A 27,197-nucleotide genomic window follows, 5' to 3' on the forward strand; every position below is an offset into this window, starting at 1 on the left:
GGTGATGCTTAGTCATGATTTTATAGGACTTCTGTGGACGTCTGGGCTGGAGCAATGCAGTATGTACGTGGGCATAAAGCCATTGGTCTTAGGCAACTGCAGTCACACGAAGTGCTGCAGCATCTCACCTCAGCAGTGTGCACTCAGGGTAGCACAATGCACCATTTCTGTCCTCTGAAGTACTCCTACAGCTGCCGGGCCATTTGGCAATTTGAACAGGGAGCAAGAGCCCATAATGGCTGCTGAATTTCTGGGGACGCCTAGTTTTGTCAGACTGTTGCAGGAGGGAACAGCTTTTCTGTTAAAGCAGCTACTTCATTTATAAACCTGCACTGATGGTTGAGGAAACATGTCACTGAAAAATGTTTGAATATATGCAATTTTTAGAAGAAGTTTGAAAAAATCTAATATATCTCATATAGGTCATGTTATTCATCATAAATGTCATAAAATACTGAACATCTCAAACAACGTGCGTTTTCGTACAGTACCAGGGTCAAGGATCAAGGCTATAGATAAAATGGCAGGAGAGAAAATACTCTCCCTTTTCTTCAGGATTCAGTAGTCAGTATGTTTGGATATTGTCCTTCAAGTAATTAACAGTTGTTTGGTCAGAGTGACTCAAATAATTTTTCTTTTTGACTGTTACAATCTGGGTCTTTTGCCTATCTAATCACAGAATTTAATGACTCCCTTTTCTGAATGATTCAGGTGCGGACTTGCTGGTGGAAAACTTTGGCAAAAACTCCATAGTGGTATCTGGTGGATGCTGTTTTCTGCTCCTACTGTTTGGATGGGAATTGGTTGCTTATCAGGAGCCATGTTGCTGTGGGAGAGGGTTGTCGAAGGCCTGCTTGGGTAAGGGTTAGGTTATGCCCTCACCAGCCACTGGTGGTGTGCAGCAGGAGCAGAGCTGTAGCACCAGTGTGTTGGTCCTGAAGACCCAGTGCCCACGTGAATGTATTTTTGAGGTGTTGCATTAGTTCTGGCTCGGTCCCACACGTGCCACTGGTGTTCGGCGAGCACAGGGCGTGCTGCTGGAGTGCTGCTGCTGATTTGGGTACACCCCGAAGGAATCCTGCACCATGCTCTGCTGGGAGACCTGCGGATCTGAACTACCAACTGGTGTAGACGCAGCTGTTAAATGGCTGCGTTTAGCATTTGAGGAGGTAAATGGGTGTGTGAGACCATAGGAATGGGATCTTGGAGGAAGTGGCAATGCTCCTTCTGACTGACTTATTGCTGGCTAGAGTCAAGGCTCAAAAAAGAATAACTACACAAAAGCCTTTTAGTGTTGTTGACTTGGCTTCAGATACAGGAGAAAATTAGGAAGCTCCTTCTAGGGCTAAAATGAAAGGAAATAAGGGAATCAGCAATAAGACAAGAGTCCAGAAACACTGGTGCAATTATCTCTCTAGGGTAGCTGCAGCTATCGTTTTGATATAATCTACAATGAATAAGCCACTAGATTCAAAAAGTGCATGCATACTGAGAGCATAAAGCAGTTCAAATCTTATGCTAGTATTCACAAATGTTTTCATTTTAAAAAAAGAAAAATACCCACCCTAAAAATCAAAATCTAATTACACAAAATGAAGACGAGATGATTTCTGAACAGCCTCGATTGGAGCATGTGCTGCCAAACTAAACTAAGCGAACTGAATGTTTCAGTGAGTATGTTGGCATGAAGGGTACTGTAAAGAAAAGCTGTGTGAACACTTTTTTTTACAAATGATGTGTTTAGTACAGGCCCATTTTTGAAATGCTGTCACTTTAATAAATTAACAAACCTCTGCTCGTTGAGCTACGTTGTTCAGGTATCTCATAAGCAATGTGAATGTCTGCAAACCTAAACAGGGTATTTAGCAAAACCGGAAGACTTTAGAATGCTAACACACCTTTACAGAGTTGTTTTATCAAAGGGGAAAAGTGCTTTAGAAAGTAAATTTTAAGTACAATACTGATTTTTGTAGTTAATACGTGACAGTCTATCACATCTTGACTTTGCAGGCAATACTTTTTATCTACATCTGGGATAAAGGAAGCTAGAAATGTGGTTTGCTTAACAGGTTCAAGCTGGTCTGTATTAATCTGAACGTGAGATAGTGTTGGAGCTACACTATTAACTGGAAAACTTCTGAATTCTAGTTAAGCACACTTTGATCCTGGTCATATTGGCTGCTTAAAGTGTACTTACACACAGCTTGAACTGATTTGGATGTTATTCTTCCTCTTCAGTCATTTCAGTCTTCTGCCTTGATTTGTATTCCTGCCCTCCAGCGCAATGTTACTCAGAAATCTCTCATTCTCCTGTGCAGATAGGCAAGTGCCTTTGCTCTTTGAAAACATGTTGTTGCAATTTTTACAAATCGCAAAAGAAAATTACATAATCTTAAAAGCTGTTGCTCAGGTCCCTGCATTAAATATTCATCTTTTACCATTCTATTTCCATCCCCTACAGTAAGTAGCTCAGCCCAGGCTGACGTCCCTGTTTTTGGGGTGGCCGAGAGTCCTACCCGCGTTCTCAGCAGAGCAGCGTCCCCAGGACCAGGGCCTGGCACTGAATCGAGCATTTCTGCTGGCCCCAAAGGGTGTGCGCCTGAGCTACGTGCTGAAGTTCTGGCAATCTTAGGCTGTCACTTTAGACAGGAGGATTAGCTCTTTAATTGTTTTTACGTAAATACGAAGACAATCATAGCTTTATGTGTCAGGGCTTACTGCAATTTTTTTTTTTTCTTAAACACCAATTCAATGAACAGCTTTTTACAATTTGTAGCTGCTCAGTCATTTTGTATGGCTTTTTAATCTCTAGAGGCCAGATGGAAGTGTGATCCTTCAGCATTACTTGTTTTGCATAATGTGGGAATTGGAACTACATTTGAATAAGCACGTAGTCATTGATATATAAGTATATAAATATTTGCCTCTTCCATCCATGTGGTTTCTCTTCTAATGCTTTGGTTTGGATTTTGTGTTTGTTTTGTTGTTGTTGTTGTTATTTTAATTACAGTTTTCTATAGGGAAAACTGTCACAAACAAGTAAATTGTGTGCCCTGACAGAAAAGGCACAGACAAAAACAGTAATTTTGGTCAAGGAGATTTAAGAGAGAAACAGACTCTCAATTGGTAGGTGTCTAAGACAGCTGATGGCTTACCTTGGTTTCTGATAGAGCTGCTATTGGACTGATCTGGAATGTTGTGGGTTGTTTTTCTTTTCTTTAGAGTCTTTATTTCAACCTGCCTGAGATCCTAACTTTGATTTTAGTTGCATTTATGGATGTACTCTCCGCTGTTAAGACTGCAATCAATTGATTGAAATCCATAAATAATAAACGTCAAGTTTCAATTTAAGATGCAGTAACAAGATGCTATTGGGAGAAGTTTTTATGTACTTCAGATGCTTTTTATAGCTGACTCCCTCCAGAGTCAAATCCTGACACGTTCCTAGCGCTAGGAAGCTAATGGCTTTACCGCATGTTTGTTGAAGGCCGTGTGACAAATCCTATACAGCAACTGAAGAAGAGGACGCTCATGCACCTGTTTGTGGAAGTGTTACATAAAAAGTCCCCAGACATATTTTAGCATCTACCAGTAAGCTGAGCAACTTGACCTGCTTTAGGCTTCATAGGATATATAGTATTAAATTAACCACAAGAAATATAAAGAAAAAAAAAAAGACATACTAACATGAAAAAACACATTTTATTGCACTTAAGTTATAAGAAAATAAAATTTCTAAGTGAATCAAACCATAGACACAATCCCTTTAAAGGTTGTTTTCCTCCATCATGTCAGGTTGTTACATAACTAAAATTAACCAACTGGAATCTGATTGTTTTAAATCAGACTATAAATAAAACAAAAACAAAAAAAAAAGGAGGAAAAAAGATCGCCTAGGATACAGTGTTAAACCACTTTCACAGTTCAGCTTGAGTTGTGGCTCTTGGAGAATGAGGCAAACCATTTGACTCTTTCATTTCTCATTTTGTTTGCATGTGACATCTTTACAAAAACGTAAGTTTTTGCTCTGTCAGTTCCTCCCAGCAATAACTGTAACAGTTGTTTTTTTCTCAAATACTGTAAAACACTAAGACTGACCAGCAACTTTATTTCATTTTTGTATTTTATAATATTTTTTAAAAATTTTGTCAGTTTTTTTTAATGTATGTTCATTCCATTCACCACAGCCCTCACAAAGAAAAATTTCCCCACAGAACAGGCTGCAATAGCTTTGTTCTAAGGAATGTGTTTTAATTTTTGCCCAGAAAAAAGAAAATAAGCTTTGCACACACACTCAATTCTTTATTTGCAGGCAAACTTCACTCTTAATTGTCTGAAACTCTTCCACTCTCAGCCTCTTAGAGGCACAGTTGGCTCAAGTTTCAGTGGCAAAAAGTCTTTTTCTGTAACCAAACTAGAGCAAATTTGGAATTCAGTCTGGGACTAAAACGTCACAGCAGAAAAAAAAATAAAAAAAAATAATTTGCTTTTCTTTCTTTCATTTAGCAGCATAAATAAGTTTGGCCACTGGGAATACAGTACAGGGGTGGGACAACAATCCCGTAATTGAAGACCTACTTCTAGCACCAGCATTGCGAATTAAATCCATCAGAGGACTCTCAAAACCCAGGACAACTTGCCACCTCAGAGCAACTTATGCATTGAAGAGTGTAGATGGAAGCAACAGTAAATAGATTAAACAGAGGCTAATACTGTGATTGACATTGGCAATGGTTGGCAAAAAAAAAAAGGAATAAAAGAAAAAAAAGAAAAAGCTCTGATAAAACTGTACAAAACAATTCACAGTAATATTTCAGCTTTTCCACACCAGGAATGGACTCTTTCTGGTTTTGTTTTTGTTGTCATTGCAGATGCTCTCTAGTTTTTGAAAGTCAATCAGTGACTGCTCATAGAGGTTGGGAGGGACCTCTGGAGGTCGTCTGGTCCAACCCCTGCTCAGAGCGGGGCTAAGGGGGAGCGCGTTGCTCGGAGGGGCTGCCAGGACCCGGGGGGGCCCAGGGGTGCACGAGCAGGCTTGCATGTGCAGCTTCGTTCGAGATCTTTGTGGTAAAATAACCTGTTAACAAGAACTGTAACAATTTTTTTTTTCATCTCCAAATTGCTGAAGGAAGCAGTTGGAGGAAAGTAAAGAAATAATTGCACCTGGTTTCATTTCAAAAGTTGTATTTTTGCAAAGCTGCCCCGGTCGAAAGTGTAGCCTTTTTATGTGACGAGACAGCAAATGCCTCACTTGTCAGTTAGAGTTCGTCATCTTTGTCTTCTCCTTCGTAGTCTGTAGGTCTTTAGGATCTGTTGCCCCAAGCCAACATCCTGCACCACCAAGGACAAGGGATTTTTTTTCCTTTTTCTTTTTTTTCTTTTTTCTTTTTTTTTCTTTTTTTCAGGGGGAGGGAAAGGAGAACATCGTCTACACGTTTGGACAAATTAATCTTTCTGTCCTTCACTTCATATCCACGTCAAAGTCCAACACCAGCAGCTTTGTTTCCTCAGTCCCATTTCGGCTTCCAACCGCACACACTAGCTTTGTGTTAGAAGCTCTGATCCGCCACACGACGCCTCCACTTCCCCCACTCTCCAATGTAACTAGATTTCGGATAAATTCACCCGTTTTCAAGTCCCAAAGTTTTACAGTCCCATCATCTGAGCTGGTAATTACAAAGTTCTTGTTGAACTGTAAACAGGTCACAGCACTCTGATGCTTGTTGGGACCTAGAGGAGTAAACCAGAACATTTCTGTAATTAGAACTCAAGGACAGCCAGCACTGCATCTAACATAAATACCCATCGATTTGCATACAGCTGTTTCTATCTATTAGATGCATTAACCCTGTTCGTCTGCTTTGAAAGGTACAGAAGCCTTGCCCCGTGTTTTCAAAAAGTGAAGGTAGGCATAGAAAAATTCCTCATATTTCCTTCTTTGTAATAGTGATCTTGTTTTGTTTACAGCAGGGCAAGTATATACCTGGGAATTCGTGAAAATGAGCTTAACCATCCAGAATGAGGTGGCCACTATGACTGTTTGTATCCACGTCCCTTTGAAGTGTTATTACGGGATTACGCTATCAGTAAGTATTGATGGATATATAGATGAGACATATAAATTGTTAAAACAGCAGCCTGCTTTCCAGTGAAGCTTAATTTTCTGCTGTAGCTAGCATTGATGGATATGATATAAGACCTTTTTTAGGGGGGGGAACAAAACAATGTGTTCACGTGCACGATGCCTGAGTGGAAACTGAAATCTTTCTTATTACCGAAATAAACATCTTCCACTCATTTCTTTTGATTTATTGCAATAGACAGTGTACTTTGCCTCCCGATCCAATTAATCCGTAGGCTTTGAAACACCCAAGTGACCCCTAAATAAGCACGCTGACTGACTGTTTTGAGATGTCATTTCCTACATACTTCTGTGGCTTATTAGGCTAATACACCCATACCAAATTTCTATCAGTCCAGACCATCTGCCTTTCGTAATAGGAAGTGATTTGAATAGATTAGATTAAATACATTTTGTTCCTCTAAATCAGAGGAAGATCATACAGCTGTCATCAGAAAAAATTATATTTAAGTTGTAAATGGTCCATGGTTGTTTCTTTGCATGTCATTTTTAGAAGTTTTGACATAGGATCTGCAGCATAGATTACTGCAGGCAGCTTAATTTACATTTAGGTAGTTTAAGCTCACCTTGCAATGTCTGTAAACATTGTCCTGTTTTGATGTCCCAGATTTTGACTGTAGAATCGGCATTCCCAGACACGAGTATATTGTCCTTGAGTTCCATTCCACTTGTTAAAGACTGGTGGCCTGTCAGTGTGTGAATGCAGTTTCCTGTTTCCACATCCCAGACTCGGATGGAGGTGTCAAGAGATCCACTCACCACATGGATACCATCAAACTACAAGAAAGGTAAATCTGTTATAAGCAATTATATCAGGATCTTACTATGCTCTATACGAAGAAGGCTATTAAGCATTTAATTCACTAAATGCAACATTAGATACTATATATGTATATATTTTGAAATTGCATTACAAAGTAAAAGTTCAGTCTGCATAGAGACTGAAGTGATTGTTTGATATTAGAGCAGGTGATTTGTGAGCAGTGTAATTTCCTGTTGTAGACATGGCCTATGAGGTACTCGGTTTGAGGAGAACAACATTGAAGCATTGGTCTTTCAGATACAATACAACTCTTTTACACAGAATAGAATCTTGGCTGTACTGCAGGGTACAACAGTAAAAGGATGCCATTTTCATAGGAAAGAATTAAAAAAGCCAAACCTGCTTTTCAGAAGTCAGGGGGACTTTAAGCTGGAGAAGAGCAACAACATTAATCCAGAACAAGCTATACAAAAGCCAAAACATAGGGAAATGGAGAGAATGCGATTGAAAAATGCTGGATTTAGCCATTTTATAATCATAATTGTGTGCAGTAAGGAACTCTTCCTAGTCATTGTTGGGAAAAGTATACAGGCTAACACAGATGTCCAAATTCTTGGATTTTCTGGGCTTATATATATATAAAGTAAAAATATGTAAAACGTGAACATGTAGAGGAATCAGCTAAGAGATTAGATACTTTTGACAAAAAAGATCGGACATGTAGAGAATATAAAGGTGGAAAGTAACTAGAAAGATAGTGACAATGACATAAGAGTCCAGGATTCTCAAAAAAGGAAGGAAAAAAGATCAGTAGAATAAAAACAGTGGGCTTCAAGGAGGAATACTTCAATAAATTGAGACTTCCTTCCCATGTGGTTTTTATATATCTATTCTCTGAGGGGAAGAAGAGTTCAGGAGAGTTGGCACTTTCTTAAAGACACAAACTATCCTTGTGTGAAGGAAAGATAGGAAGTATAGTAAATTACCAAGACCCACTTGGCTGAAGTACAAGGAATTGTACAAAAAGTAGAAACTAGATCAATAGGTGTGTATAAAAGAGTACTCTGGGACAAAATCAGAAAGGCAGAGCACAAAACAAGATAAAACTAGGAAGAGCTGTTAAGGATGATAAAACACTATTAGGAAAAAAAAAATGAAGAAGCCCAAAAAAAATAAATAAAAAGCTCATTTATGCACAGTGGGAAGGAAACACTAAATGAGGCCAGCTATTTAACTTTTTTTTGTTTCAGTCCTCAGCCATCTGAGTGTAGGCTAACAGCACTGACACCGGTGACAACTGAATACGAGCTGCTGCTAGAATAAGGAAAAAAATGCATAAGGCAAGTTGTTTGAAGACAATTCCAGAGACATCTGCTGCTATCTTTGAGAACTCATGGAAGATAGACAAGACTTCAGATGGCAAATACAATTTCTCTCTTTATTGAAGGACGATGATGGGAGATGGAGAATTCTGGATCAGTCAGCCTAACTTCAACTTCCAGAAGAAACTAACAAATAATCCGTCTGGTTGTAAACAATGTAGTAAGTAACAACAAAATGTCCATTTTTGGGAAAATGTGCTTAACCAATATTTCTTCTGTGATGGTAAAAAGCCATGTGAAGCAGCAGATGTCTTGGCTGTATTTTCATCAAGAGGCAGGCAAATTTGGTGCAGGGATACTTCCAGTTCAGAACTTTGTTTACCATGTTATTAGAAATATCAGAAAGATTTCTGGGAGTTCTGGCAATTAGTATTTTCATTAGGACTCGTGTGACATTTCAAATGGTAAAATTAACCCAGCGCAAAGAGTGTAAAAGCTGAGAGAGAATTGTGAAGATGTGAACTTGGCTTGAACACAGGCAGGTACAACTGCAGCCTGGGAAAACGATGACTAGGCAGAAGCCTTTGCTACAGGTAGGGCAATGCGACACTATTTGTCCGTCCGGACTGACTGGTATCCCGTAAAGGAGAAGAGAGAACCCAGTTAAGAGAACTCAGCTATCTGACTGCTGCTTTTCATAAAAGATCTCTTAGCTCTTAGAACATCTTAAATCACTGCCTGCAAATGTGGTTGAGCGTGGCACTTCAGTTCAAAAGCATTTAGGGAGTGACTGGCACATGCAGACTGCTTACCAGCATACACTGCATTTCTGGTAAAGAAAATATATACCATAAACAGACACTCTGGTGTCTGAAATAGACATATGCTATATAAGGCATGTAAAATAACTTTTCAATTCTAGCAAGCATTGTTACGACTTTGACTGGAATTTTGCATCCTGTTTTGGGCACCCTACTTCCCAAACAAGATGTGAACAATTTGAGTGTGGATAAAGGACCAGGAATGGTGAGTAGCCAGCACACTTTTTGGGTGGAAACAGCATGGAATGTTTTTCTTTTCTAAGCTGAACTTACTCAAGGACCCTGAGAATCTGTGGATCGTTTCAAAGGCAACTAAGAAAGAGACTACTAAGAAAATGCAACATGGTTTGTAGTCTTAAGATTATAAGGATCTCTGGCAAATGGTAGGGGGTCCACAGAAGGGGAAATACTGAACTGTAAGAGAATCCACTATGGAGCAGGGATGGGGAAGGCAGGCTGGTTATCAGCCTGATTATTCTATTTATGGGAGTTGTATTGTTTAGGGCTATCTCAGCAGGAGCTCACCATGCAAATTTAATGAATCTTCCTCTCCCCAAACTGTAAGCACCTGTAGCCTTCTGCTCTCTAGACATTTATTTTTATAATACTAACTTCCATTTACAGGGTATAAATACAATCAGTGTGAGTAACATTACCCAACTATTTGATCCATTATTAGTACAGTATCAGAGCAAGACATGAATATTCATCAGCCAAAACAAGAGCGACTAGTGAACATAAGGCAGAATAACATACACTATTCCTCAATTGCACCAGATGAAATAAAACTGTAATATTTTTAAGAGATAGGTAGTACAGCATTTTTAACTTGTTTGCTGCTCGATACAAGAATACTCCTCAGCATATAAATGTAAGGGAAGGGCTGGAGATATTTGATAAATTTTACTACATATTTTTCAGAAGAAAATAAATTAGGCATCTTGCTCACATTTAATCTATTATGGTGAGAAAAACCTTATGATGAAAGAATTTAGGAAAAACGTCTCTAGCACAGAGCTTCACTTTCTGTGCCATAATCCAGACTAGTTACATACCGAATGCTACTTCCTGGTTGTAAACTGTAATTGTTAATTTCTTTTTCAAGTTCTGCCAGATTGTGGTGAGAACAGGCACAAGCATGAAATTAATTTCTTTCTCCTTTATGTGCCTGGAAGTGATGCTTTGACTTTATGAATGAACAAGATGATCTCTTGGATTAGTAAAGGTAAGAAAAGTCTACGCGAGGTCTATGTATGTCTTTGCCAGCATAGGGCTGGTGAAAAGTCAGGTGACAGGTAAGCAATAAAACCATGCCATAAAGTAATACCAATAATAACCTGCATCTACAGTAACATGTCTCTGCTGACAAAGCCTCACAACTGTAAGCCTCTACTCTGAGAAAAGGAAGCAGAAGACTGGAGATTTATGTCAGGGCATTCAAATTTTAGGTTTAGCCTTACTGTGAATTACAGCTTGGAACTAGAAGATGTGACTACAAAATAAGGATAAACAGATTTGTATAATTCAGAACACTAATCCAATGAGGTTTCTGGCACATTTTCAAATACTGTATTATCTGATTTATTTAAATAGTAACATTAGAACTTCTTTTAGGGAAACCGATAACAAAGCTCCAAAATACATGGGGAAAAAAAAAAAAAAAAAACTGCAAAACTACTTAACTTGCTGGGACAGAGATTTGGGCTTCATTGTGTTGGGTGCTTTAAAAATGCTCCTCTAAAAAAAAACCTCACTCTCTAAATTAAGACAATATATAACTATTAAAAATGGGAGACTATCACAGATGATCCTATATTCCTGTGGCCTGTACAGTTCTGGAGTAGGTACTCACAATTTAATAAACGAGATGAAATACACTGACTATAAATGCTACTTAAGGAAACTAAAGCAGCAGATGCAAATCACTTACCTGTAATGAATAGACTCTGTTAGTATGCCCTTGCAGCGTGTGCAGACAGGTCTCTGTCTCTGGATCCCACACTTTGACCATAAAATCATATGCACCACTTACAACCCTTCTGCCATCATATTGAACGCACCGAACTGCAGCTACGTGGCCCATCAGAACATGTAAACACTGGCCCGTCTCTATGTCCCAAACTCTCAGCGTAGCGTCTCGAGAACCACTCACCACTCTGGAGGAACAAGAAAACCCCTCCTATACTTAGCATCGGAAATAAAAGCATTAAAACAATTAGATTTGGCTACAGATCAGTTATAAGTTACAATTTGGGACACTAGATAGCATTTGTCCACTAGCTACCAAGACCTGGTTTGGTATGACATTTCATTAGGGTTGCAAATGACTTGAGTGTTTTTCTTCCTTGTTTTACTCACCTCTCCAGGATATATTTGACATAATTAGCAATCAGTATTTAAAAAGCACTTCATTCCTGAACAGCAAAATAATGCCATGAGAAGCTGTGGACTATTGTGTCCACCCATGAAAGCTTATGAATATGTTGAGTTCAAGTTAGTGCTTTGAGCATCCAGTTTTAATGACTGAGTTAACTAATTGTAACAATGAAACACAGAAGATCTTTAGAAGTTATACTTTACTAAAAGAACAGTTATTCTGCTTGATTTTTTTCAGTTTATACTTTTAAGAGCGTTTTCAGGCAAGAACAGAAATGAAAAGGAATTAATATTAAAGGAACAGGTAAAGGAAAACCTCATCATTCTTCAAAAAAAGAAGAAATACACCCAATGGGCACTCTGTCAACTACTCCATGCCATAGCCAAGTAAGGGAGCTCTGCCAATGTTCCTTGAATCAAGACATGACATACTATTGCAGAAATTATGATGCAATCAGTTAAAATCTTAATAAAATACTGCACCAACAATACTTAAAAAGTCATTCTGCAAAATGAGTAAAAGTTTTTAACCTTTACAAAAAGCTAAGAAGAAATTGTTCACAGTGTGGGAGACTGGATCACAGCATAACAGAATTAGTTTTGAAATAAGGTAAAATGTGACTTTATAAAGTCCATGACTCTTAATTTTCTGTTCTTTAATTAGCACTCTTTATGCTCTTGCTTCTATTAATCATCGCCTCCCTTGTGTTGATTTATATAGTTTAGTTTGGATGCTTTGCCTGTTTTGTATTTCACTCAGTGTTTGATTAGGCACCCAAGTTTAACAAGCATTTTCTGTAAACACGGCATAAATTACAAGCCAAACCGTGGCTGTCACTTTGGGCAGACTTACCTTTTCTCATGGAGATGCATGCAACGCACCGTGGAGGTGTGGCCGTACAAGGTGTGTATGCATTCTCCGGTCTCAGCGTTCCAGACTTTCAAAGTTCGGTCTGTAGATCCACTGATGATGATGTTGTCCCTCATCTGTGATGACCAGACTCCGCCTGTGTGTCCAACTAGTGTTCTCAAACACTGAAAATAAATGGGTGGCTCAGTTACTGTTTTGACAGAGTTGAAGGGAAATTTAAGAAAAGTATTCAAGGAGATAACATTGGTCTCTCATAGCAAAAGCCAGAAGACTCCTGGAGACTTCTGTGTGCTTGAACTAAAAATTCCATCTGTTAGAAAATGCTCATCAAATTTCTCTCTCTCTTGTTGGTACTTTGACTATAAGGAATATTCCCTATAATCTTGCTTTTGATAAAGTAAACTGTCTTTCCAAATTTCTCAGTACAGGATGTGTTTTGTGGCCCTAAGTCTTTTTCTCAGTATTTTTCTGAGTCACTGAAGGTTTTCCAGTATGTTTCTGAAGCATATGTGTTAGAACTGGAGAGAGCATTCACTCAGTAGTTCTACCACCAACCTATAAGCCATATACTCCTATTTTATTTTTCTGTTTGTTTTTCCCAGAAACATCACAGTCTATAAGCTGCACTACAGCATCAATACTGTAAGACCGCGTTTCAAACCTTTCTCAGACTTTACCGTTGCCCAGGAGAGAATCCCCCATTACACACACGCGGCCTGCCTTCTTTGATCCTAGCTGTATGACATGATTTTTCACCATGTAGAAACAGCGTTTGCTCACACCTACTTGTATAAAACCTCACCCACTCTGGACCAGCGGTTTGCCTCTGTCTCTCAGTCTGTATTCCTGTAAGTAATGACTGTATATGGCTTTCTCATCAAGCAGCAGTAAAGTGCTAATTAGTACAGACAAGAACAGATCCTTGCAAGACCCTTCTAGAAAGATACTCCGTAAAGATTCTGCATTTACATTAACAACATGATCTCTCTAATTACCCACGTTCTAACCCATTTAAATATGTGCCATGTTGATTTTCGCATTGCTCTATTTTCTTCCCCTGTGTCGTTGGATACAGTCTTGCAGCGCACACGGCCATCTATTTCAGCACTATTATTTTTATCAGTCAAACCCATATCTGCAGGAGAAAAGAGGTCAAGACTGTTTGATGATCTCTTTTTCTGTAATCTAATGCTAAGTGGCATTAATTTCCATGGCCTTCCTCTAACTGTTAGTTGACTCCTCTTCACGTAGTCCAATATTTTTTATCTGAGATAATGTATCCTAAATACACAGTCTTTAGTTTACTCCATATAAATAATGACACATCTTAGCTTTCTTCTCCTTTTGAAGAAACACAAGTAACTTTAGAAACAAATCAGAAAATACAGGCTATCTAGATCAGCTGTAATAAAGTAAGCCCTAACTTTGGTAGTTGTTGTTTAACAACCTTTCAAGTTTCTGCTGAAATAAAGTGTTCTATCACCACTGCATGTTGTATTTCCATCATGTGACTTTTCTCCAAAAATACTTTTTCTGCATCAGTGACCAATAGTACACTAATTTCTGTTGGTAATATCCTGTTCCTTCTAACAAACATACTTGAAAATTCCTTGCTTTTCTGCTGTAGATAGATTTCCAGTTCTTTAATATCTTTTACCAGTATTCTACAATTCCTGGCTTCTAGCTTAATTCACTGCTAGCAAATCCATCTTTTTCAGTTCATAGCTTCTCTTCACTTTTACAGCTCCAAAACATTTTTTTTTTTTTTAATTTCAACTGATTTGTTCATATTTTAAGAAATCATCCTTCTAAAGCAGTAAGAACACAGAACCCTTATTTTGGGCTTTACATCTGTCAAGGGGATTATTTAGTCATGTTCATTTGCACAAACCAACCTTCAGGGTTCCTGTTATTAATTCTTCAGTATCAGTAGGCATAAGGGCTAATACAGCAGTCTTCCATCTTTCACATACAATACTTAGCTCTCTTTAAGGATGGAGGTAAATAGTCACACTAGGATTTGTAATTACTGTCAAAAACATTACTGAACGTGAACTGATAAGTCATGCTAGTATGATCAACTTTATATATTTAAAAGAACATTTTGCTTTTGAGAGGGTGATATATAGAAAGCAAGTATTTTTCACCTGAGCTTAGCCTGCCCTTTTCAATTAAAAAATGAAAAATTTAATATGGGTTCCTTCATTAGACAGCTTGTTGTAGGGAAGTCAGTAGAGGCAGGGTGAAGCTGCCCATTGCTTTTAATTTTATTCTTCCCCACAGTAGTATTTACAATCCTATTGAGGAATTTCTAGGCATGCAAAGACAAATGCTTTACACATTCAGCTTAAATGTTGTAAGTGGATACCTTTTACATCTTAAACATGTTATCCTCAAAAGCTGTCCTGGTGTTCAAATAACTGTATCATTAAAACAAAACAAAGGATACATGACACCAGTTTAGAAGGAAAAACTACTATTTCCCTGAGGTCATTTCTGTATCTATATAGAGCATGGACAGTCACCTTAAAACAAAAGCTGTGTGCTGAGTAGCTGTGATGTTCTAACATGAGTGAAATGTTCAGTACTGTCTTTTTGATTGCACATATTGTTTTGCTTCTCTAAGCCAAAATTAAATTATTGAAGCTTATTAAATTCCTGCCTGAGCTGGATCTAATTTAATAGGAAATATTTAAACCTAAAGCAAGTTACATTTTTTTTTCTGGCTCAGCAATATAGTAGCTTAGAACGAAAAACAAACTGTATTTGAAAACAGAGCCAGTAAAATCAACACACCATTTCAATAACTTAGAAACAACAGAAAGAATGATAGAAGACAAGTGAGATCTAGAGGGGTAAAAGCAGGCTAAATTAAGCTTTAGGGGAGATAAAGCAACATATCTGTCCAAAATCTTTAGAATCCATGTCACAGATGACTCCACAAGAATAGAAGAATTGCCAAGAGAACAAGGATATATGCCAACAGTAACATGAGCAGCATTGTAATTTCACATCAAGGTGACTTTTTTGAACTAGATTAGATTCTGTGTAGGAAAAGATGACTAAGTGTTTACCAGTATTTTTTCTGAATCTTGCGCCAGACAAACTGAAGACCACGCTGGGCGTGGTCTGATAAAACTGTGGTAGCTGGTAACCTATGGCTCTTACTAGCTCTTTTCCTAAGCAATTCAGCAACATACTCAACTTACCTTGCCGGTAACTGCTGACCACACTTTTAATGTGTTGTCATCAGAGCCACTCACTATTCGGTTACCGCAGAACTGAAGGCATGTGATGACGTGATCATCATGACCTTTGAGCACCTGACAATAAAGAACATGAAAATGTACACTCACGATTTAACCCAGGCGATCAGAGATAAGCAGGGGAAACAAAGTGCTATTCTGATTCATAAATTATAAAATGGTAGAGTAACTTCAAAAATAATATGGCCCCTTAATCCTGTGTGTCAAGTCTAATTTACTGCCAGCTGAGACCAAAGAAGGTATTTTCCTTTCTCCATGAAGTAATATTGCATTGCTTGTCAAGCATACCACAGTTCTTTTAAACCTCCTACAAGTACCAGGATAAATCAGTAATAAAAGTAGGATAAATTAGTAGCTGGACATTGCTTAATTCCTCTGCAGTTACTCCATTGCATATTCATAATCATTATTTTTTTATTTTTTTTTCCCTCAGACTTTTATATTTTAAGAGTCGTTTCAATCTTGAACAAAAAGCAGGGCATTGTATTATTTGCTGCATATTTGTATTTCTATGGTCAAGGCTGCCCATGTGTATTTTCCCCTTACCATTGTAATCTGTTAAATGCCAGGCAGCACCACAGTCAGAAACTATAAACAGTAAATTAAATTAAATACAAGAAAAAGCGAGCATTTAAAGTGCTGGAAATGTAGATTGGAATGTAACTCCACAGGTGTAGGATTTTCGATACTTGATTTGGGAAAAACTCCCGTGTATTTTACTGCAATACAGTAAAAGAACAGTTATCAGAACACACAGAATGAAGAATGCTTTTATTCAAGATATCTGAGCACTCTTCAAGATGTTCATCAAAATGAAATGGGCATTTGGCTAATGCCTGAGGCTGTAATTTTAATAATAATTCCAAGATAACTTGATGTGGCGTATCAAGGCAAGAAATACAGAGCCATTGCCAGAGATGTACATAAGTCACAGCCAAATAAACAGCAGGATATATCCATAGGGTTTTCACAGGAATTTTTTTGTTCTTACTGTTTCGTTGTACAGGAATCAAGAAAACGGGGAAATTGTCTAAAAGGATATATGTTTTTTCTTCATGTTTTTGACTGATAGTTCAATATGGGTTTGATTAGACAGTTGCTAATTTATTTTTAAAAATGTTGTAGGTATTGCTTCATATCTTTGTATTGGAAAAGACTTAATGAGACTATGAAATCAATATTGCTAAATATGTTAATATTTTAAAAAACAAAATCTTAATATGGAACACAGTTACTGCCTTGTGTTGCTCAATTTATAAGAATATCTATTAAACTAAGCATGAAATGGTCATAGAATGGCTGTGGAATGTTTTTGTGTAGGTACATGGCCCAGCTCTACAAATATGCATGTTTGTATGTTTAATTTTAAACAAAAGTATTCCCAATCAAGACTCTGGGATTATCTCCCTCACAAAGACTGGCATAGGCATTCACCAAATTCTGCAGATTTTTTTAAACCAGCAGTGCACCAATTTCGTTATATGAAGCATCCCATTTTGATTTCCTAACAGGGTGCTCAGAAATTAATGTAAAAACATGGTAAGCTAAAATACAAATTATTTCCTTTTTGTAAAATACACTGCTTTTTGTGCATGGCTAGTCTGGCTTGTCTGAAGAAAAAAAAAATAATTGGAGCTGACCTTGCTTTGTTCATGGCACCATGTCCACAGCTCAGAAACTTACCTTAGGCGATTTAAGTTCTCCTCGCCGCCAGTTGGTATCAATTCTGTGTTGTCTAATATACGCGCTTTTCCATGGACTATGTATAAAGCCTGGTTTTATTACTTTCCTCCTTTTGATATGTAACGGTTCATCAATCCCTAAAATGGATTAAAATAAAAAATTAAAAAACAGAAGGGGAGGGGGGGAAGAGGGAGTGATGAGTCCAACCCCAATAAAACAACTTCTCTCCCTCCCAAACCTTACAGTGAACTCTGAAATTAAATACTGCATCGACATAACAACCTCCTGCCAGAGGGTTCTGCTCATCTTCTCCATGCCAGTATTTGCATTTTGTCAGTGACACCACCCTGCTCCTGATACTACATCTTCCCTGGTCTTCCAAGCACAATCATTACGGTAATCATGTGGCTGAAAATGCTCTTGTTCATCACTCCTTCCTAGCAATCTACTGCCTTGTTTTTGGATCCCTTTTTCTTTACATTGAGGAAATGTAGCAGAATATTGCCTTTTTCAAATAAGTATCAGCCAGCAAACTCCACAACCGCTCATACTCTCATTTCAAAGCCATTCGAAAGGCAATTCTTTCTTTGTGTGCACCTCCTCTCTGGTCATGCATCTTTGTTACCTTTAAGTTCACTGTGATTCTTGATATTAGTGCTCTCCTAAATTATTTTATTTTCTTTCACAAAGCTACGCCCTTGCCTGGCTTCAATTTATGTACAGTTGTGCCCTGGCTGAATTGGTACTTAGGAGGTAGTGCTTTGTTTCATCCTTGCTATTATAAGTTGTTTTTGTTTTTTTTCCAATTCTCTTTCTCACCCATCCATCTTTTCTACACAGCTTCTCTCTCCACTGCATCTCATTACTAGCCTGAGTCTTGTCTGTTGCCACTACGTGGATTTCATCCTGCTTTTAGCCCCTTTTCTAGTGTTTCTATCTGCAAGTCTTGAATTAACTGTGCCTTCATATTACTGAGCTCCTCACTAAGTCTGAACAGGCTAAAATACTGTTTTGTCAGTACTCTCATGCCTAGCCATATTCTTACTTATTTGTACATATTTTTACTTATTATTTATTTTTTACTTCTCAGGCTCACAAATGCAGACTCATGCCTCTCAACATTTTCCTTTTTTCTCATTCTGTCCTCTTACTGCATTTTTCACTGAAATTGGTAAGAGGAGAATCTTAAGATTTACGAGGTTAGACACCTGATTTCCATTGCAAAAGAACAACTCATTAATTTAGGGAGCCTTTAAAAATACCCAGCTACATTCATTCTGTCATCATTTTTAAAGCCCTTGCATAGACCTCTCACGAGTTCTTCTCTCAGGACTCTGAGGCAGACTGGATGGTACCTGTGTTTGCCCATGGCCAGTAAGGACGCTGCTCTGAAGTCAAAGGCATGTGCTCTGCCTCCAGAAACTGACTCCTTGTTCATGTATTTCTGCTTAGAAATAAAAGTTTACCATTTTTTTTTTGTTGTTTTCAAATAGGAGGTTGTTTCCCTGGAAGCTTTTTATTGTCCGTTCATATTGCTGCTGAACCACCATATCTTGAGTTGTCATGAGCTGTCCAATCTGCATGGCTTATGGAACTGTGTCCCCTTCCCTGAGCAACCAAGTTACCATCTTCCTTCCCTACCCTATGAAATTTCTCCGTTAATTTTCCTACCACTGACATGGAATTACAGTGCCCATTCTACCCAACCTCTGCAGTTCTTCCTGCATGTTATTTACAAACTGCAAGACTGTGCACCTATTGTTTTTCCATCTCAGCTCGTATTTGCTTTGGTTCTACTTTGAATAAAACCAGTCCTGACAAAGTGAAAATAACAGTATTTTAAAACCATACCCCTAGTATACACCCTTATGAATAGGATGTTCAAACTTAAGTCTAGTATCATTGCTAGTAGTCCACAGATTATTTCTGCTTCCTACTTCCAACACAGATATGCACCACGTAGCTCAAAGCGGTAAATTTAAAATCACCCAAATTCCCTTTGTAAAACTTTAAGCTTATTATGTAAATGAACTGCACTTTTTATGGCAGCAACGCTGTTACATTCATCTTTTTGCTCAGCCTTACCCTCCTCTTTGCATTTCTCTCTCCAGAGAAGATTATCTTCAGCCAGAATCCTCCAGTAACGGCATGTCTGGGCTGCCTGCAGAAGGTCCCTGGGTTCCAGGAATGACAGCACATACAGTGCCAGCTGTGAAAAAAAGGGAGCATATTTTCTGAATTGCTTTTGAAAGGAAAAGGGAAGTAACTCAAAGTATTATCACACAACAGAGGCTGAAATACGGAAAATTGAAACAATAAATTATTAAATGTTCTCAGAAACTTAACAGAGCTACAGTTTGTTCCAGTGGGCACATGAAAAGTATAGCAATCATCTTAGATAACTAAATCCATACAGATCACATCAAAAATGTATATTATTTGCAAGAGAATAGATGTCAGCTGAAATCACTGGCTATTATGCTTTTTTAAAATGTCATCCATATTACCACGAACCATTACCAGCTGTACCAAAATAATCATGTCTCCAATATTTTATCTAATAAATGTACCAGAAGTTTTTAACCGGAAAACACAACGCTGCGTGACCAAATGAGGAATGCTGTGATGAATAACATCATGCAGGAAGCTCGAATATAGAAAACATAAATGCTATTTGTACTCAAGTTCAAAAGTACTCTGCAGCTGCAGAAGCCCAGCATACATATTGCTCAATTTCTGATTAGAATGCAAACATACAATGATGTTACAGGGAGTTTTATGGACCTGGATGCAGAGGGCCTGAAATACATAACTTTGCTATTGCACATAGTATGTGTTACCAAAAAAAAACATGTTACCAAAAAAAAACCTATGGGAAATCCCAGTAAGCAGCATAAGACAAACCGAAGTTGAACTTTTCTGTGTGATAACATTAAATGCTACTGGGAGCATTCAGACCCCAGCTGACTGAGCTAAGCCATATAATGACCATTATAAAAGCCCCAAATCTCCAGAAATACCTTCAGATGTGTTGGAGTCTTAAATAGGGACTGAGGCATCTAAAACACAATCCAAAATACAGGGACTGAGATCCTTAAGGGTATCATGGATGACTACAGCTTTTCTACTGAACAGCAACAATGTATTTCCCCAGTCATTGAGAATAAAAACATCAGAGGCAGCAAAGTGGCTGCCATGGCTAAAAACTCAAGAGAAAACACTGCTGATAAAAAGCGATGCACAACAACTACTTACATTTAGAAATAGTGGGGTCTTTGTCACTACTAGGATGCAAAAGTTATCAGGGAAATCATATCATCCACGTTAACGGCTGCTTGACATATCTTTTTGTGCTTACAATTTTTGTATTTAATTCTTAACTGGAGTTGTGTTGTGTATAAATAGAATCTGCCCTTTAAAGAAGCATAGACTGAAATTCAGTAAGGAAGTCATAACCATAGGCCATTGACCTCAGAAGATTTTTGACCTTATTACATGAGAAACGTTTGCTTTTAGTAATGTAGCCCCATCAGTGACTGAGCAGGAAATAAAAATTCAGTATGCCAGGACTGTTTGCATTTTGATTGCACTTACACGCCTTGTTTGCAAGTCATCACCTGCAGCCCACAGCGAGCATGCAGGACTCCACATTTGCAGAATCTGCTCCCTAACTTACACATTAGCTCCCATATGCATCCCAGGCCATATAGCTGCAGAACAGTCATTCTGTCCCTACTCAATCATGGAGTCAGAATTTAGGCTTTGCTGAAAGGCTCTCTGATACAAAAGCAGCAACTGTACCCGTCCTTTTAGACTTTCTGACTTAATTCCTGATATGTAAAAATATTTAAGAAACTCTGTTTCCTAACAGACATCAGATAGATGGCCTCACACACAGCAAGACTCAAAGCATGGAACAGAGCCTTTCCGTTTTTGCTGGATGTTCCTTAACCGACAGAAGAGTTTGTTTAAATATCACTTGTCCTATCTATACAGGTATGAATGTTTGCTAAAGTAGTGTTAATTAAAATCTGTGAGCCAACTGATTTTTAAAACAGGTTACATATAGGTGACATTTATTTTAGACCATATTTGGCTAAGTAGTCATCAAGGGTCAACACAACTCACAGTTGACTTTAGGATTAGCAGCACACAGAAGATGAAGGCCCTCTGTCACTGTTCATGGGCCTAGTTATAAGAAGGCTTCAGGTAGCAAAGATTGACCTTTGACTCAGCTGTACCTAGGCCTACTCCCCTTTGCAGTGTTAATAATACCCAATAATAAGCTGCCTCTCACTTTCTCTTCCACTCGTACCATGGCACCAACAAGATTTTGGCAGATTTCAACAACACTCCTAATCTGTTGATTTCCAGACCTGGTTTTCACAAACAAGTAATTTCAATAATTATTTCTAATTGCTCCGTAAGAAAACAAGTATTATTTCAGATTAATTGTTTGACTGCAGGTTTCCTCAGGAGGAAAGCAAACATTTTCTTGGTTATTCAGGTATTAAGTTACTGTCTCTCTATTGCTGAAAGCATTTTGGAAGAAGCGGCCTCCTGCTCGAATGTGCTTCCTGTCCTGGTTAGGTAATAAAATCCCCGCGTTGCATACCACAACACGATGTGGGAGATACCTCGAGATGTTAATGCAGAGTGACAACTCAAGAGAGCGTGCGTTCGCAGGATGCTGGCTTTGGTAGGGAAGCCTGCTTACAGAATTACTGACCCTACCAAATTATTCTTGCTTCCCCCCACTTACTCATCACCCCCTGCTGAAACCAGCGCGAGTGGCAGGGGACAGAAGAGATCTGGGTTAATGATCTTCAAAATGGAGAAGAGATGGATTTAGCTTGTTTTTTTTTGTTTTGTTTTGTTAACTCGGTTAATTTTGGTGACAGTGACTGGGGGCTAGGAAGCAAAAATGATTTAAGCCAGCTTCCATGGCCAAGCCAGCCTTTCATGAAACTAAGCACTTGACAGTTCTGGTTTCAAGAGGCAAGAACAACCACTAAAAATAAATAAAATTAAACACATGTATCTTACGGTGGAGTTAAGGAACAAATAAGAGATAAGAAATATTTTACAGCTAAATAGCAAAGCCTTGTTGTGAAGAAATTGCTAAAACTGAATAACAACATGATCATTAGTTACAATGCAACTGCATAACTGGTTGTATTTGAGTTAGTTTTGGCACTAAGTCAGGCAAAGAAAGCTAACTCAGCTGGGAGTTACTGCTATCAATTATTAAGATTTTTGATTTAATAGGAAGTGCAGAAGTGACAAAATATCTTCTGTTTTCCCAAAATCGAGATAGAGTCTTTCTTCCTCTGCCTCTGAACTAAGGCTGCCTTGGGCAGCTTCTTTATGAACGTGGCAACAGCCCAGAGATCTTACTAGACCCTTCTCCTCCCCCAGCATCCCCTACATACATGAAGGCTACCACACAGAGCGCTCTGTAAATACTTACATCACGTGTACTAAGTCAACATTCACTGCATAAACTGCTTCCGAGCCTTACAAATGCTAACCAGCAAAACCCAAGGGAAGGCTGTGACATTTCCTAATCCACAAAGATATGATAGTAGATAAATGGGAAGAAGGGTCATGTACATCTAAGTATTCCAAAAATAGAACATACACCAGAAAGAATGTTGAGAAATGGAGATGCAGAACAGCCTCCACAGTAAGTAAGGGCATATTAAACATAGCAACCAAATCCCAGCACCAGAGCATCTACTAAGAACTTGCTTTTAAATGTGTTGGTGAATGAAGACTTCCAAATACCAGCCCTCATGGTAAAGTTTCACGTGGCAAACCCAACAGGGAGGTCTGGCAAAAAAAAAAAAAAATGCACTGCCTCCTCACTCCAGACAACAAAACAAGTTCCCATTTGCTAAAATCAGTTGGGGTGAGAAATATCATTTCTAAGTGAAATGAAATGCATTCATTTAACGATTGTAGCAAACTGGGTTTATAATCCTTCATGTCTAATCCCATGTTCTAGTTGTGAGGACATCAGGGATTACTCTTCTGTGGATGACATTTACTTACACATGCTGCAAAGCACACACTCAAATCTAAGTCTTAGCTTCTCCTTAACCTGATACAATATGATCAGATTTGCTGTAAAGGATTTACTGCAGGATATCTAGTTAATTAGGGCTTGCCTTTATCCTTAGCAAGAAGGGCTTTTCTGGGTTTACTTTGGTTGTTTTTTTCAGTACAGACTTTCAGGTTTAGTTTGTTTAAAATAAATTCAAAACTAACATTAACCAAAAAAATATTACTTAAAGTATTAAACGACAGTGCTTATCCTTACAGAATAATGTGCAGAGAGGCCTTACACCTGGAGGAAATGTGCGTGTGCATTCTATATAAAAGAACTAGTTCTCAAAACAAAAATACAGCCACCAGCCCAATTAAGATACAGAGATATTTGTAAAGTTATGGGGACTTTGTTTAACGGAGTCATCCATATTTCCAGGTATCTAAATGCCTATCAAAACGTAAAGGTATGTTAACGTGAAACGACAGTTACTATGGTATGGCAGTGTATCAACTTACGGACCTTTTTAACATCAGTTTACTTCATTATGTTGGCAAAAATGAACGCCACAATTAGCATGGAAGTATTTAAAAGGTAGCAGATGATGCACTGCCCAGTACTGTATTACCCTGTATTTCTCACCTCTTTTGGGAGCAAGGAAATGAAGTCTCTTTGAAACTGGGGCTCTATCACTTGCATCATGTGTTTTACTTGTGTTGGTTCACAACTGTCAATAAGTTCATCTAAAGCAAGTAATTTCTCTGGTCCACTCCAGCTCTGCAAGAAAATAAAATAATAAAAAAAAAAGAAACATTAAGCGTAGTTTATATTAGTAAGTGCCATTGCTTTTTCAAAAAAAAAAAGACAAGTTAAGTTTCTTTGCTGACCTATATACAAGCATATAAAAAGCCAGCAAGATAAATGCTCATGTAAATTACACAAAAATGAGAAGTTAATCAACACAAAATATTCCAAATTACTACATTGATTCTTAAGCTAAGAAAGAATTTGTTATACACACACATACAGATTAGCAATTAAATAGATAATAATATTTAATAATAATAATTAAAATAATTAAGCTTCTTTTGAAGTTGATGAAATCTATGCACATATTACTGACAATGAAGGGGTTGCAACAGAACGCGCGCTCTCTCTTTCTCCGTTTTACGTTCAAGTGAGATGACAACTTTTAACCTTAGTGTTTCATCTGATAGACCAAAAATTTTCAGTGGAATGAGAGGAAAGGAAAGAAAAGAAACTTTTTCTAGAAATACGTTGGCTTACTGCCTGCTTATTACTGTGGTGTGTCCCTAAGTGACAATGATGTATTTCAGGATCCTGGCTATAAACCTACGTGTGTTTGTAGGTATCAATTTATACTTGAATAAACAGGGGATTTTGACTGGAAATTTTCTTACTTCACATTTTTACTAATGGGCATCATAAAATTTGAAGATTTTAATAAGGCACTCGTCTGAGAGCATAGCGGATTAGTAGCATCATTTGTGGAAAAAAATTAGAAACTGAATACACTGCACATCTGAAAAGCATGTCTTAAACTCATCTGTGCTCATCAAAAAGTTTAGATTTGTTACATGAGAACAATTTAAAGAAAAAATTATTTCTACTGGAAAAAAAAAAACACAACAGTCATTGCTAACTGATTTAGCAACAGAATTAGAGCACGAATAAAGCCTTAGAGAGGAGAGAAAATGAGACATCACAGTTTTTGAGAGCAAATTCACATCCACATTCTTCAATGTCTTCTAGAGTGACATTTACAAGTAAATTAGCACATACAAATTATATTACAGTTATGGTGAGAGGCTAAGAGAAATTATATTTTAAAAAAAGGCAAGATACCTTAGAATTAAGATCTCTACTAATCTGCCATGTATCTAAGGACCTTTACTGCTTATGCTGTACATTCCTGTTCTCTGGATGTGAGCCTGACCATTAACTCGGGTCTCTGCAACACTACAACATGGGCAATTCTGTCAAGTTTCTGTACCACAACAAGGCAAGGTAAGGAGAAGGGGGGATTTCTGAAGGAAAAGCAGATAAATATCCTGCTCTACTTGCTGTGAAAAGATCATCGTGTTGCACCATTTTTCTGTGATTAAAGTTTCAAAGCATTGGGAATGCCAAGAGAGGTACCATTTGCCCGAAGGCCGGCCCACCTGGCTTTCAGGTGCCCCTGTGCTCGCAGAGCAGTGAGAGCAGCATGGCGCTGCCTTAGCTCCGGAGGGAGCACGTGCCAGGAGCTACCACCAAGCACTCAGTGCAGTGGCCCAGCCACCCATCTGCACGCTCCTGCTCCACAGCAGGCACACAGGAGGGCCTGACATCTGCCGTGACGGAGGGACAGAGGGGAAGTGGCCGAGGAAGGGAGCTCCCGTGAGCTGAGCCTCTGCACGCACTGCTGGTGACTGGGAACATGGCCTAAGCTGCCAGGAAAGCATTCCCCATCCCCACGCGTGTATTATATCGTCACCGCAAGAGATCCGGGTTTCTGTACCTCAGGTGTTAGTAGATCTCAGGTCGCCAACACCTCACAGTGTTAAAAAGAAACAAATCTCTCAGCATAAATTGCAGCAGTATTGTTACAAATAGCTTTCATTATCAATTTCCTTCGATGGAAACATCCGCATCCCAGAACAGTTCTCCATCTATCAGGCACTGAAGAACTGTTTCTCTCTCCACCTTTCCAATTGTTTGTTCCACTTACCCCAAGCTTTGCTGGTGCTTGGTACAAGCGGTTGGAATCTTTCATCTTAGCTGTCAGCCGCATTTGAATTTAGGAGAATTAAAAAAGGAAAACTAATACCTGTGCTACTTCCTCACGCTCTAAGTTTCCAAGGTCAGCCTACTCTTAATCTATAAGCAGCTACATTAAATTAAAACAAATCAACCCGAATAGCGTTGTGCATTGTTGTGGCAAACATTGATGGCAGTTGTGAACACATTATTAATTAATAATTTCACAGTGCACTATCTGTAACTCTCTTGCATTTCTATTTTTAAAATGCAATTCGGAGCTGCACAGAGAAGAGAACAGAGATGATACAAGAATTGCAAAGAGATGCTACTGAATAAAAGTAGCACCCCTTTCACCTGTCCAGTCATCGTTACGGGATGGCTATGGGCAGGTACCTAAGGCTCTTTCTAAGCCATCAGCTGCTAACACGTGTTTTTTTCTCTAGGACGTTGTCCCCTCAGTCTCTCACTTAAACAAACAGACCCCCAGCTACAGGCAGGAAGGGTCTGTGAGGGAAGCGCTTGGCAGGAAGAATTCTGATGAAGTGAGTAATCTTGCCAGATGAACACTACCGTTCCCGTTAATGAAGGCAAGACTAGGAAATTGGTGTTTCTGGACCCCAAAGCTTGATCTGTTTGCACAAAACTGCATTGAGCAGAAGAAGTAAGTTTGTGGCTTTGATGAGAAACAACAGTGAACAAATATCAAAGGGAAAAAAAAAAAAAAAGTAAATGGGTGCCAGACAATTTGCAAAGTTTCAAACGTTTTAGATGACCGGAGAGGCCTGAGACACTTGGGGTAGCGTCCAGAAAACCTTGGGACTTCTACCAGGTGATCCCCTTTCAAATTGAAGATTCTTGTAAAGAACATACTTCATCTGTAAAATGCATGTGTTTAATTTATTTTCCTTGTCTTCAAAACTTAAGCTTAATGTAAAAACTAAACCAAAGCTTTTGTTTCGTGCAGGGGTTCCCCTAGGAAAGGCAGCTCCATGGTTCCTTCACACAGCCCTGAGGAGCCTGACAGAGACTGCTGCTGCTGCTGCTGAGCTCCTTCAGTGATCTGAAATCCTAAGACAAAGCGTCTCCCTTGTCCCTGCCCAGTGCCCCAGGGAGGTCTTGCTTCACCTTTCGTCTGGCTGAT

The 27,197-nt window shown here is 38.5% G+C and overlaps 1 protein-coding gene and 1 long non-coding RNA gene across 15 annotated transcripts in view; one reads left to right on the forward strand and one right to left on the reverse strand.

Annotated features, from left to right (window-relative positions):
- LOC106032252 (uncharacterized) overlaps positions 1-19,552 on the forward strand; it is a 228,404-nt gene extending 208,852 nt beyond the window's left edge. For 5 of the 11 annotated variants that reach the window (XR_010831504.1, XR_007166080.2, XR_007166085.2 and 2 more), the window contains 6 exons: positions 5,968-6,086; positions 6,750-6,930; positions 8,156-11,811; positions 12,898-13,143; positions 17,490-17,640; positions 19,356-19,552. This is a non-coding gene — a long non-coding RNA (uncharacterized lncRNA). The remainder of the gene's footprint in view (positions 1-5,967; positions 6,087-6,749; positions 6,931-8,155; positions 11,812-12,897; positions 13,144-17,489; positions 17,641-19,355) is intronic. The other 6 variants (XR_010831508.1, XR_010831509.1, XR_010831505.1 and 3 more) reach the window with 6 other exon arrangements.
- The window catches only part of FBXW7 (F-box and WD repeat domain containing 7), a 167,952-nt gene continuing 144,438 nt past the window's right edge, over positions 3,684-27,197 (reverse strand). For all 4 annotated transcript variants that reach the window (XM_048071742.2, XM_048071741.2, XM_066996737.1 and 1 more), the window contains 8 exons: positions 23,936-24,070; positions 19,330-19,453; positions 17,245-17,381; positions 15,505-15,618; positions 12,278-12,459; positions 10,979-11,204; positions 6,709-6,919; positions 3,684-5,730 (listed from right to left, as the gene is read on the reverse strand). In XM_048071742.2, the coding sequence (XP_047927699.1) occupies positions 5,462-5,730; positions 6,709-6,919; positions 10,979-11,204; positions 12,278-12,459; positions 15,505-15,618; positions 17,245-17,381; positions 19,330-19,453; positions 23,936-24,070 (1,398 nt within the window). In that variant the 3' untranslated portion in view covers positions 3,684-5,461. The remainder of the gene's footprint in view (positions 5,731-6,708; positions 6,920-10,978; positions 11,205-12,277; positions 12,460-15,504; positions 15,619-17,244; positions 17,382-19,329; positions 19,454-23,935; positions 24,071-27,197) is intronic.

The sequence above is a fragment of the Anser cygnoides genome, chromosome 4 (genome assembly GCF_040182565.1).
Source record: "Anser cygnoides isolate HZ-2024a breed goose chromosome 4, Taihu_goose_T2T_genome, whole genome shotgun sequence".
Lineage (NCBI taxonomy): Eukaryota > Metazoa > Chordata > Aves > Anseriformes > Anatidae > Anser > Anser cygnoides.